The sequence below is a fragment of the Carassius carassius genome, chromosome 35 (assembly GCF_963082965.1).
Source record: "Carassius carassius chromosome 35, fCarCar2.1, whole genome shotgun sequence".
NCBI lineage: Eukaryota > Metazoa > Chordata > Actinopteri > Cypriniformes > Cyprinidae > Carassius > Carassius carassius.
This window is the reverse complement of record NC_081789.1, coordinates 24,316,553-24,330,599: the sequence shown is the minus strand read 5'-3', so window position 1 is coordinate 24,330,599 and position 14,047 is coordinate 24,316,553. Positions and strand designations below refer to the sequence as shown.

The window sequence follows — 14,047 nt, the reverse complement described above, 5'->3', positions numbered from 1 at the left end:
GGAAATTCGTCTTTTCCACCACTGGAGGACATCATCCGGTCTGTGTGCTTCTAATCCATCCAATTTGACATTTAAATATATCGCTATTTCGGAATCGAATTAGGCTACACGTCGCTGTCTATGGTATCATCCGCATCCTCTCATTCCGCAAAGTCTATTTAATTTTATTATAAACAAAGGTCTATTTGTTTCTAGTTCTTTTATTTTGTTTTGTTATTTTGTCTTTTATTTGTCCCGCAAATAATTTTATTTTCCCGCAACCCGCACACAATAATATCTGGCCGCCCGCGTCCGCATTCACCCATCAAATATTGTCCCACGCCGCACTCGGTGGCGCTGGGTCCCACGGTACTCCCGCGGGAGTGCAGGTCTCTAGCCGGGAGCAACTAGCTGACACACCGTTGTCGACTGACCATGTCTGCGATTAAAAAATATGTGTGTGCACATTTATAGCAGAAAATGATTTGTCATTCAGAATTTCGCAGCAACTGTTTACCCTGTGTAGAAAACTGGCAGAAGACAAAAAAAGCGTTCACTAGCCTGTTGGTTTAAAATCAACATGCGAGCTACATCCCAGAAAAAAAAGTGATAATAGCCTTGATTTCACTTCTTATCTTCAGTTTAGCAGTTCAGTTCTTTAGCACTTTGAGCACTTAATTATTTAAGCACTTTAAGCACTTGTTATTGTTTAGAAGAAAACACTTTATTTGACAGTACTTTTAAATAAATGGTGCCAAACATAATCATTGAAGAGATTCATGTCTATATCAGGCTGTTTACCATTTTCTAAGCACTTTAAGCTATTGTTACTGTATTTTTGTTTGTATGTTTGTTACTGTATTATTGACTATCGTCAATATTTGAATTAAGTCTGTCTGTGGAGTTTCTCTCCAAACACCCCCCCCCCCCCCCCCAAAAGTTCAGGCTCAGGATTTTTTTCCACTTTAACCCCTGTGTACTGCAAGACATAAGATATATGGCTTTCAGTCTCATTCTCTCAGTACGTACTAAGCTCCTCTTGAGTGTTTTCATCGAGGGCTCGTCCTGCTGGACTGGATGGGGCGGTTGAGCGGGTCAAGGGAAGAGGTGAGGGGGAAAGGAGAGCTAGACTGTGATTGAGACAGCTGTGAAACTGGTTGTGAGTGATCAGATCACACTGCACTGAGGCACACACAGGGTTAAAGAACGCTGTTAAAGCTCCACTAAGAACATTTTATTCTTGCAATCTAAAAATCCATCTATGATCTGTAATGAAATATCAAGAACTTCTGATGATCTCCAAACAAACACTTGAATACCCTATATATACTATTAAAGTTTTTTTCAGTATTTTAAATTAGCTTTTATTTTTATATTGTTAACTTTCTTTTAAATTTAAATTCAAATTTTTTGTGTTTGTCATTTTTATTACTTTTTAAAATCTTTCTATTTAAATGTATCTTTTTAAATAATATTTGTTTGTTCCTTTTTTCATTTTCAAAATTCTTTTTTTTATCGTGATCAAAATTTGTAGAAAGTTTATGCTTTTGCCATTTTCTTTTATACTATTTTAACTATTTAGATAGTTTTAGTTTTAGTTTTTATTTCCAGTTGAGCACTTATTTCAGTTAGTTGCCAGGCAACATTTTTCCTTTAGTTTTTCATCTAAAATTGTAAATGTACCATTTTTCAGTTACAGCATAGTTTCAGTTTTCGTTAACGAATAATAAACCCTGGTACATACTTGCGCCATATCTGTTATAATTGTCATATTGTGGGAGTGTTTATCTGTTAAAATAACATTTGGCCTGCCAAATATTAAATTATCAGCATTTTGAATAGTGATAATTTAATTTTCAAATGGTTTAATGACAGATTATGTGTGTGTGTGTGTGTGTGTGTGTGTGTGTGTGTGTGTGTGTGTGTGTGTGTGTGTGTGTGTGTGTGTGTTTGTGTGTGTGTGTGTGTGTGTGTGTGTGTGTGTGTGAACAAGCCTCAGCCTGCTAGTGAAACTGATCTTGTATTTGTCAGCAGACACTTTTCGGCTCCAACAGAAGCTCAACTTGGCAGTACGTCAGTCCAGCCGAAGCTAATGAGACTGACAGTGTATATATGCTCCACCTTCGGCTCCTGTGTTTCTGGAAGGATCCCTGAATTTGAACATTCAGAGATTGAAACCTTTAATTATTTTCCTCTCTCTTCTCATTGCAGATGTTCTGTGCTCTTCAGTATGATTGACAGTTTGTGGCCTCCTCCGGTTGATCCAAAATCTCATGACGATCTTCTGCAGTCTCCCAGTGTAGGTTTTCAGATCACATCGTAAATCACAGCCGTGTTTACTTCATATTTATCTCGCATGCCTCTTGCTTCTGGAAGATTCCTCCTGGATAGCGGCAGTACAACGTCAAAACAACCACTGCGCTGCGTTCTTAACCAAAGCACATATAAATAAACCTTCAGAGCTTAAAAATACAAAATTACTCATTAGCGGTGGTTGCGAAGACAAACATTACTGCAATTTCTCGTACTAAGAGTTAGTGATTTAAACAAACCCCTGACTCTGTGTATTAAACTTTGCGGTGCGACTCGTCCCATACCAGACATGAATTTATGCTTCAGATTTTCATCTAACACAGTGGTTCCCAAACTTTTCCATTCCACGACCCACCTAGACAAGTGTAATCTATTTCATGACCCACCACAATATTTGAGGAAAAAAAAGGTTGATATTACTTTAAGCCTAATCTTACTTAAAAGTTTGATGACAGAAATGAAGTATTTAAGAAAAAAAAACTTTTTATTTTAGAGTAGGCCTACACCTGAAAAAAATCACTATTAATATTTAAGTTTTAATTTTTGTTTACAGACTTTAGAATATGTAGTGTCCATAAAAACGTTAAACAGGCTCACTCCAGTGAACTGTAATCTGCGCTGCTGTGTTTTGTTGCAGAAAATGCATTCACGATCCTTCCGTGTGTGTCGGTGAGAACGGAGCACAATCCAACACTTTTTTTAGAAAAAGCATAAGAAGCAAAGCAGAACTATCTAAAACTGTTTGGAGATTAAAATAATTGTGAAATAGGTAAAAAATAATAATAAACATGTGTCTCGTTTTAAATAAACAAAAAAAAAAAAAACTGGATGACATTAAGTTCAGGCAGAAATTTATTTTAGCAATGGTTAAATTAATGTTCAGCAATATCTTCAAAAGATTTCTGAACTTTGGCAAATTTTTCTCTAAAAAGAGATGATACGTCAAGGAGTATTGCATTATTTTTTTGTGCATTTTGTTATGTGGAAATGTTTAAATCTTGTAGTGTTACAATTAACCCTGCGTTTGTGCACTGCTCACCCTGTACATGTGAAATGCTTTTTACAAACCGTTTCCCGAACGAAAAAAGTGCACAGAGCTCAAACGGACGATAGAAATGAATGAACATGGCCTACCTGAAACCGTTTTCGTAACATTTGTTTTCTGGTGTATGCAATCTCATGCGGAATATAGTGTATTGAAGTGAGCAAGTTTTTCTCTTTTAATAATGCGGACCGATTGAACCTTTTAATGACATTGCTCTGAGACCTTCACTGTTATTACAACTCGTGCGCGCCCGCGCTTCAAAACACGCAAAGCACGCGGACTTAATTGCAATTCGAAAATCACACTAAGGATATTGCAGTCCTTATTAATGTTGGTGGGCTATATCATTGTGACGAGTGGGTTCCCGGTTCCCGCCTCCTCCTTCCCGTGATTGAGAAGTTTTTAATGTGTTAGACTGGTGCCGAAGCCTGGGAGGAAGGAGGGACGCGCTGCCGAAGATCCCTCGGCACTGAGGTGAATCCGCAGTGCCATCGAGTAGGGCGAAGGAGGATGCTCGAGGCGGTGGGCTGGAGTGAGTTGCCGGGGAGACGGACGCTCCTCTTTTGTATCCTTCCGATCTCCTCCGTGGTTCTCGAGACTGGTGAGTCGAGCAGGTGTCGCTCAATTCCAATCACTCCACCGGCCTCGCACCGTTCCCACTCGTCACTTTCGTGCAGCCCTAGACTGAACTGTGTGTGTGTGTGTCATTGAAACGCAAATTTAGCTGCAGCCAAGTGACTTTGTGCGACCCACCTTGTTCCATTCTGTGACCCACAAGTGGGTCGCGACCCACAGTTTGAAAACCCCTGATCTAACAGACAACAAATCCCCTAGACCCTGAACGAGAGACTTGTGTCCTAATGTCAACTGTATCTCGCCATTAAAATCTGCTTGTTTTGTAAATAAACTGTTGCTTGGGACAGATAAGTAGTTAGAGTCATCATTATTAGGCCTTTTTTCTGCCTTAGGTTTAAAAACCCAAGGTTCCTTTAGCTTTAAAGGAACAATTTTCTACTATTCATAGCATTTTAATATTCTTTTGTGTCTTGAAAGACTACTTTTGAACCTTCCCTAAACCTTCACCAAAAACAGTTGTATTTTTTCATCAGAGTGGGCTAAGTAATGTAAATATATGCTAATCTAGGCAGTCATATGTTAACGAGCTTACGGTGGCTTCTGAATGAGTGTTTTTGCTGTTTTGCTGCTGACTGGGAAGGGAGCTTTACTTTGGGTGACAGAGATAAATGGCATTCGTCCGTTTCCATAAAATGACCCTTCTGAACTATTTAACAAACTACTTGATTTTGAAATAGTTTTTGCTTTCCAGGATCGCGTCCCACCGCCCTGTTTCTGCTATAGGCTGAGCATCCAGCTGAGAAACATGGTTCTGTTATCAGGACAGACCGAATCTCCACTGTACCGACCACCTGTACTTCAGACGCTAAGAGAGATCCTTCAGGTGCAGCACTCATAATGACAAAAACAGATTGACAGAAAACTCTTTCAGTAGACACGCTTAAAAAAAAGACAAAATAAAGAAAAACCTATATACTTGAAGATTTTTATGTGTACGTGTATGTATATGTGTGTGTGTGTGTGTGTGTGTGTGTGTGTGTGTGTGTGTGTGTGTGTGTGTGTTTATATATATATCTATATATATTTGGTACTCAATTGGTAGAGCATTGCGTTATCAAGCGCAAGGTTGGGGGTTCGATTCCCCGGGAACACATGATAGGTAAAAATTGATTACCTATATATGTAATATTTATTTTTATTTCAGTTTGAGTACTCAATCATTTATTTCAGTTATTTTCCAAGGTAATATTTCCCACATTTTGAGTGTTTTTTGTTTTGTTTTGTTTTTTTACTGTATGTTTTTCATCTGATCTTAAAATTTTGTTTTATTTCTGCTTTTTTCAATGAATGAAAATTATATTTAATAATTAAAAATTTTAACAATACCAACAGTGCTGTGAAATCATTTTATTTTAATGTCCAAATGTTTTTGAATGATTCTTTCTTTGTTTTTTAGGATAAATCTTCAAGGCGTCGTTGCAGCTTTCGGGCCACTGTGGTTCATAAACAATTACTGGTAATGTTTTCTCAACCTATTTTTAACAACAAATGGATAAATCAGATAATTTTTCATCACAGCTATATCTTGGTGGGATGCCTTGGCACGCCTGGTTTAAGGAGTGTGGGAAATAGTCCTTAGCTTTGTCTATAGATTGTCTTCTTAAGAACCCACCGTAGCTGTTTTCCCAGCACATTTGCCAAGTCTTCATCCCTCATTGTTGCTTCCATACTGTACACCTTTGGAAAAGCTTTTGGAAAGCTTTACGCATCGTTTGACGCAAGCTTCCCGTAAGTGACGTCATCCATTGACAATCTGTCTGACTGATCTAGCAGACCCTCAGACTTTGGACTTTGATAACCTGGGATTTATTTGTAGAAGGTTAAGTGTCATGAATACACACTCGTGTGGATAGTAGATTAACCTTTTCTTTGTTTTGTTTTGATTCGCTCTGTTTGCTTTGCTTTTGACATTGCACATCTGCGTAGGTGTATGAAGGAACAGCCTTTGTGGGAAACTTTCCCTAAAGCATTTTTCCCCTGATAATGACAGATTTATGTCTTTATAAATGATACAAAACAATTGAAGTTTTATTTAGCTTTGTGTATCCAGACCTGTGTTTGATAAACACCAATATTTTCCCCAAATTGGTTTATACATGAACTATAAAATGATCTAGTAAAGGCCAGTGTCTCATTAATTAAAAAATAATATGATATGCAGGTAATATAATTTATATAAAAAAAAATATTATTATAAACATAATTTTATCTTTTCCATTTTTCTAAGCAGCTTTTTATGCTTTTATGTGTTATGTCCCAAAATTGTGCCTTAACATAGTATTATCTAATATAGAGAATATTTTGTCCTATTGAAGTATTATAATAATTTCTTTCCTTCTCTTATTCCTGAACATGAGAGATGCTCAATTGTACACAATATTTTTGTCTACATATTTAAAAAGAGAAAATATAAGTATAAATATATAATAGAAAAATATAAATATAAAATATAAATATATAATAGAAAAAAAAAGAGAAGGCATATTCCAGTGCTTATCTTAAAATCTCAAGTCAGTTCATGATAGTTTATTGAATAGATTTAACTGATTTGCACATGCATCTTGGTCTTGCAGAGCTCAAATGCGGGCGAGAGGGAGATGCTGCTGTTTGTGACTGATCCCAGTCTCCAAAGGGAGCCAAACTCAGACGGGAACAGGAGAACCGTAGCTGTGTGTCTGAGCCGGTCCTGCCTGATCCAGAGCTCAGTCACACAGGCCCTGGATGCCCTGCAGACACAGCCTGTTCTGATGTTCAGAGACGCTGTGGAGGAGAACGGTATTTCACCTGTTAGACATACATGAACACATCAGCTGTCTGTATGTATTGTCTCATGCACAGCTTTTTATAATGAGACTGTGCATTTCGAAGGACTAGCTAATTACTAGTTCAGTCTACCGTAATAGTAGTAATTCTGAAGTATTATAATTAACAGTGCCTCTGGTAACTGGTGCCTCTTTGCAAATCATAATTGTAAAGCCAGTTATATATATATACAGTACAGACCAAAAGTTTGGAAACATTACTATTCTTAATGTTTTTGAAAGAAGTTTCTTCTGCTCATCAAGCCTGCATTTATTTGATCAAAAATACAGAAAAAAATAGTAATATTGTGAAATATTATTACAACTTAAAATAAGTTTTCTATTTGAATATACTTTAAAAAAATAGTTTATTCCTGTGATGCAAAGCTGAATTTTCAGCATCATTACTCCAGCCTTCAGTGTCACATGTAACATCAGTCTATCACATGATCATTTAGAAATTGTTCTAATATTCTGATTTATTATGAGAGTTGGAAACAGTTCTGCTGTCTCATATATTTGATGGATAAAAGGTTAAAAAGAACTGCATTTATTCAAAATAAAAAAAAAAATTCTAATAATATATTTTCTTTACTATCACTTTTTATCAATTTAACAAATCCTTGCTGAATAAAAGTATTGATTTTATTTAAAAAAAAAGAAAGAAAAAAAAAAACTGACCCCAAATTACTGACCAGTAGTGTATATTGTTATTACAAAATATTTATATTTTAAAAACATAGCTTTTTTTTTTTTTTACTTTTTATTCATCAAAGTATCCTAAAAAAGTATCACATGTTCTGAAAAAATATTAAGCAGCAGAACTGTTTTCAACTTTGATAATGAATCATCATATTAGAATGATTTCTAAAGGATCATGTGATAATGATCCTAAAAATTCAGCTTTGCATCACAGAAATAAATGATAATTTAAAGTATAATAAATTTAAAAACAATTATTTTAAATTGTAATAATATATCACAATATTACATTTTTTTCTGTATTTTTGATCAAATAAATGCAGGCTTGATGAGCAGAAGAAACTTCTTTCAAAAACATAAAAAATAGTAATGTTTCCAAACTTTTGGTCTGTACTGTATATATATACTGTATATATATATATATACAGTATATATATATATATATATATATATATATATATACATACATACATACATATATATATACACAAACACACATACAGTATATATATATATATATATATATATATATATATATATATATATATATAAGGGATAATGCACGACGTGGAGGCCATGAATCACCTGACGTGAAGTGTTCTTCTGGATTGAATCTGTCTCAGTTTGTTCTGTTTCTTCATCTGTTTTGTCATTCCAGACAGACTGGATGATGATGAGATCAGATCTCTGTGTGGAGCACTGGCTGTTGTCAGACTCCTTGTACATACAAAAATATCACTGGCTTATTATAATTAATGGCAAAATGAATGTTTGGAAATGTTAACTGATATTTCCTATTGACACACTACAACAAAAAAATAGAAATAACTGACTTGTGAAAATACTAGTGGCCTAAGACTTTTGCACCGTATACTCTCTCTCTCTCTGTATATATATATATATATATACACACACTCACACACAAACACACAAATAACTATAAAATATCCATAAATATTACATTTTGTAAATCTGCAATTAAAACATCCTGATTTTCTGATTTATTAAGGTTAACAAGATCTGAAACAAAAATCAAAACCATAAATAAAATTGTTACTTCAAATTAAAATCTAAAATCTAAAAATTAAAACAGCAGCCGTTCATTGTCAAACTATATTAGTTTCCAAATAATACTAAATACACTGATTATAAGGTATTATAGTGCATTATACATTGTGACATTATTTTCATGACAATCATTACTAGTATGTGAAAATAATAATATTATTAAGTATAAATTAGAAACAAATCTTTTTACATAATGCATTATATAAGTAATGGTAGTATCTATTTAAGTTTTAAGTTTTTTAATAAAAAAAATAAAAAAAGGAATTTATTCACTTTTCATCCCTTTTTTTCCACTTGAATTTTGGGGTGAAATATGACCTGGATATTTTTTCTTGAGATGCAGCTACAAATGCTTTATAATGCATTCAAAATTCAGTTTTAAGGAAAAGTTCAGCACTACTGAATGGAAGCCATTCAAGCTGAAAGGCTCTGTGGTTGCTTCTTCATGTCTGAACTATTTAGAGATTTAGAGGTTTCCTACATTAATCTTAGTGTTGTTATTTCTCAGAGCCATGAGAGTAGAACATTCTGTGACATTAAGCTACTGCTCCTTTTTCGTAAACCAGCGCAGATATTCTGCTGGGAACAGACGGTGATCCAACTGGAGCCAGAGAACTCATCCTTCTCCATACCACGGCCCATCATACTGGACCACCTGGGTCCAGAAACCCCCCCATTCTCTCTCTGCACTGTCACAGGTTGGTATATTCCACCCACAGCCTCCCTTGTTTCTGAGGAGTTGGTACGACCCAGATCTCAGGGGGGTACAGCATGTTTGGTCATTTTAAACAAAACCAGTTGTTTGTTGGCTCAGGCTTTGTTGTTGATGCTTTGTTAGAGACCTTCTTGTGGTTTGTTATTTGCTTTTCCTCCTGAAAGATCTTTCTCCCACATGTTGAAGTTGTCTTCTTGCCTGGTTTTGAGATATAAAAGTCACATTTTGTTACAAAGTGTTCTGTTCATTCCCTTATTATATTATTTTAACTCATGCAAAGTGATGCCATCTCTCTGTATTGTTTCATTCTTTAAATGATCCACGAATATTGACCATCTTCTTAGGAGAAATAGTTTTTGAGGGTTATTTCATTGCTTTTCAAATGTCATCATTAATACCACATATCTAAAAATGTTCCATTCAGAAACATTTTAGTAGTTAGAATTTCTCTCCAATGTATATTTAATACATTTAATTGTAATATAATAATTTTCAGAAAATTATCTTGTGGTACAGAAATGGCATAATTTATCAGAAAATCTACCAACAGACTTCTCAATGGATAATGAACATTTTGAATATTTTTAGAGAACTTTTTGAGTGATTATTGTGTAAAAATGTTCATTTATTTTTTAATTGTTTTTTTATTTTTTATTGATTTAATTGATATGTGTCTCTGTGTATCTTTGCATTTTGACATTATTTTCATAATCTCATTATTGTAATTGAAAATTAATAAATTATATTAGTAATTATTGTAATAATTGCTAATAATAAGCAAATATTTTTCATTATATTGTAATGTATGTATACATCATGGTAGTATATATTAAATTAATTAATTAAATTATTTAAATGAATTACAAAAACAGCAAAATCTTGATGGTCCTTTAAAGATGCATTATTTTTTTTATTTAGTTTTTGGGGTGAAATATGACCTGCCCATGTTTTCATAATGCATTACAGGTTAAGATTAAATCTGTTTTAAGGAAATGTTCAAAAGTACCGAATGAAAGTTATTCAAGCTGAAATCCCTGTGGATGACCCAGGACATCAGGCGATAAATACAGATTCAGTTATGTCATGTCACTTTGATTTTGTCATCCACACTCAGGTTTCAAGCAGACGTTAATTCGTCTGTTATTCGTCAATTAGAGGATAGAAATGCGATATTTGACACTCCATGTTAGACTTTGAAACTCCTGAAGATAAGACAAATCATCTGACTCAAAAGTGTAACAAGCACAAATTATCTTCTGCAGTGGTCAGCAACTTCAGCTTCTGGCTGCGTGCCGGAGGATCCTCCAGAGAGCAGAGGTTCACGCAGGGGTCTTATAACTCTGCCTGCTGTCTGTTATGTAACACAGATGTGTGTTTGTGTGCTGCGTCTTACTGATTTTACAATGTTATTTGTCAAAAAAATGTCCATGCAGAGCCTAAATTTAGTGTTCTCAGCAGAAGTCTGAACAAACAAAGTCATAGAATATGTGTTGATAATTCAGAATTCATTTCTCAGTAGTAGATCCAATCAGAAAGGTAAAAATAGCAGTAATGAGCTCATTTACACAGCATGGAGTACAAATAATAGTGATGAAACTAATTCCCAAAGACAACATTCTGAAAAATAAATCTATGGTTCCATGAAGAACCTTTAACAATGATTCCACCAAAGGTTGCAAAAAATGGTTCTTTTTCAATGAAACGTGAACCAAAAATGATTCTTCTATGACATTACTGTGAAAAACCCCTTTTGGAACTTTTATTTTTTTAACAGTGCACATATAACTGATTTGAATGAAGTGTGTGAATGAAATGCTTTTAATTCTGGGTATAATTTGAATGAATTCTGCAGGTGTGGTTGTAGCAGTGGATGAAAACACAGCGTTCTCCTGGCCCACCTGCAGCTGTTGCGAGAGCTGCCGTTTAGAGACTCGAGAATATCAGTAAGTCCAAAGTTCTCCTAGAACTCTCCTCTAAGTCCAAACCGGTGACCAGAACAATCCTAAGTGAACATCAGCGAACAGCATCTGTGTTAAGGATGGGCTGACAGATTAACGTCAGTTCTAGAAAACTAATGCCTACATAGACATTATTAAAACAGCATCACAGCTGCAAAATTCCTACTTGCGTCATCTTGTAAACTGAAGTGTTTATTGAGTCCCAAATGCTTTCTTAATTAAATTGAGTTTTCCCAAAGTGCATCATAAGGGACGTGTTTGTGGCAGTTTATTCTTTTCCAGAAGCCACTAAAAAACAGACTTTGAGGAAGAGTTCACCCCCCCCCCCCCCCAAAAAAAAAAACATTTGCTGAAGATTTCCTCACCCTCAGGCCATCCAAGATCTGACCAAAACATTACAGTAATCCACACCATTGAAAAGCTGCATGTTTATAAGAAACAAATCCATAATTTTGAACTTCGAACCAGTGCTTCCAGCTACAATACGAGTCGTCTGTCTATAATATTGCTTCCTCCAGTGGAAAGTTGTCTTGTCTGAATTAGCAGAGAATATGCACAGATCAAACAACGTATACAAGCAGAAACCATCCAAAACAATTCTAAACAAATATGTTGTACTATGATGTGAGAGGACAGCACTGGAGGAACGTTATTATGAATTATTGTCAGAAAATGACCGTTTAAATGATGCATCTGTTTCTTACAAAACAGCTTTTCAGCAGTTCAGTGATGGACTGGTGTGGTGTGGATTTAGTTTTTTTATCAGCTGTTTGGACTCTCTTTCTGACAGCACCCATTCACTGCAGAGGATCTAATTTTTTTCATGTTTCATTCAGAAATATGTCCAGTTATGTAAGTTAAATGCTGTTGCTTGTCAACTTTAAAAATAGACATCCCTATAACCAACAGTAGTTAATAATGCTAGAAACACCAAGTTAATGGGTTTAATTACTGAGGAATGTATGAAAAACGTATATGCCTTTGGATGTATATCCAAGGCAAGTCCTTTGAATAAAAGAGTCTGCCAAATAGAATAGACAGAATAATGGTGCTGTCCTGGAATGCTAAATGCAGTCTACATGGTTGTTGACCCATATGTGTTCAGAGTTAACGCGTAAGACTCCTCCATTTCATTGTGTTTAATCACAGCCTACCACATAGCTAAATTGTTTCCTGTGTAAGAGTAAAACTGAAGTGATGAATCATGGTGCCTTTGAGCCCTCAAACTGAAAAAGAAACAAAAAACATTTGAAAAACAGCAATAAAGTTGCATGTGTGCTGGTTTCTAGGAAAGGGTTCCTCTGTTTAGCATGTGGAGCAGTGGTGGATGAACCCACCACAAAGATGCAGCTGGAGGTGTTTCTCAGCTGCTCCTCACTGAGCCACTGCACCATCAAAATCAAGGTGAGATGCTTTCAGCTGCTGTATGTGGAAAATTTACATTCCCACTGTCGACATGTTATAGTCATATATATATGATGTGAAGTTCATAGCAGATAATAATTTGCATTAATTTAAATGTTACATTTACATTACTTTCAAAATAAAATCATGTCCAGTTTTTCTGCTACTACAATTTTTTAATAGAATGAATGCAATACAGCCAACAGTTTTATGACATATAAATGCTATCAGATTTGATTTTTTGTTATAGAAAATATAGGTCCAGGTCTTTTATTTTTTATTATTTAAGTAGAATGAGTTAAACTCAATACAGGAGACATTTTATGCTATATAAATACTTTACAGTTTAAATTATTTATATAAATTTCATTTAAATGATATCAGATTTTCACTACTGTTACAGAAAAATGTGATCCAGGTTTAAAGAGTACAGCAAATACTAGTATGATATATACATACTTTACCATTTAAATTCTTAAGTACTTTTTTGCACATTATGATAATGTGAATGGTATTTTTCACATTATCATGTAATATTTAATGTCATAAAATCATAATAGTATGTTTTATTAATGTGAATATATATATATATATATATATATATCTAGGGCTGATATACCACTTCATGGCGGGTTTCGTGTTTCAGTTCTTTTAATTCTGCTCTCTTGAAAACAAACTGTATCTACATCTCACATGACATTAAAATGACAATCATAAACACTCGAGAAAGTGAAGCTAGCTGGATTTTATCACTCATGCATAAATGCAAATGTTTTTCATCTAGTGTTTATCTTTTTTCTGTTTTATTTCCTGGAAATTGCAGCGAAAGTGGAGGGTCACGTATTATGGAACAGATTTAACAAGATATCTCTCATATGTTATCAGAGTTTCACCCACAGAAACCACTCAGTAAATGATGAGGCATGAAAGGGAAAGTTTATGTGTTCTGATCTTAAATTTAAATAAATTACATTGTGTCAATCACAAAGAATAATTAGCCACTGGTCTTGCCTTTGGAGTTTCTGTTTTGTCTTTTACTGTTACGTTGACTTGCTCCTTAAGCACAAAATCTAGTAGTCTTAAGTCTATATTAACAAGAATTGACTTAATACTAAGCTATTTTTATAATGCATTTAGTTTTCACTATGAAAAATTATTTTGTCTAATGCTTTTAAGTGTAAATGTCTCAAGATGCTTGATTTGACGAGGTCAGAGGGTTGATTTCCTGAGGCCTTCAGAGCCTTCATGTTTCATACAGTTTTTGTTTTCATATTCCCGCCACATCGTATGAATCAAATTATGATATTAATGCATTCATGTGTTTCAGTTGCAGCAAAAGACCATTCAGTCTCTTTTAAACTCAACAAGCTGTACTGAGGTACGATTCTGGACTTGCTGTGTGACAGTGTTAGTCATTTAGAACCAT

At 34.6% G+C, this 14,047-nt stretch overlaps 1 protein-coding gene across 2 annotated transcripts in view; it reads left to right on the top strand.

The window, feature by feature from the left end:
- Nucleotides 1–14,047, top strand: part of spidr (scaffold protein involved in DNA repair) — a 58,019-nt gene that overhangs the window by 43,463 nt on the left and 509 nt on the right. For both annotated transcript variants that reach the window (XM_059525069.1, XM_059525070.1), the window contains 8 exons: nucleotides 2,191–2,278; nucleotides 4,665–4,796; nucleotides 5,370–5,429; nucleotides 6,547–6,748; nucleotides 9,111–9,242; nucleotides 11,112–11,202; nucleotides 12,507–12,621; nucleotides 13,949–13,999. In XM_059525069.1, the coding sequence (XP_059381052.1) occupies nucleotides 2,191–2,278; nucleotides 4,665–4,796; nucleotides 5,370–5,429; nucleotides 6,547–6,748; nucleotides 9,111–9,242; nucleotides 11,112–11,202; nucleotides 12,507–12,621; nucleotides 13,949–13,999 (871 nt within the window). The remainder of the gene's footprint in view (nucleotides 1–2,190; nucleotides 2,279–4,664; nucleotides 4,797–5,369; nucleotides 5,430–6,546; nucleotides 6,749–9,110; nucleotides 9,243–11,111; nucleotides 11,203–12,506; nucleotides 12,622–13,948; nucleotides 14,000–14,047) is intronic.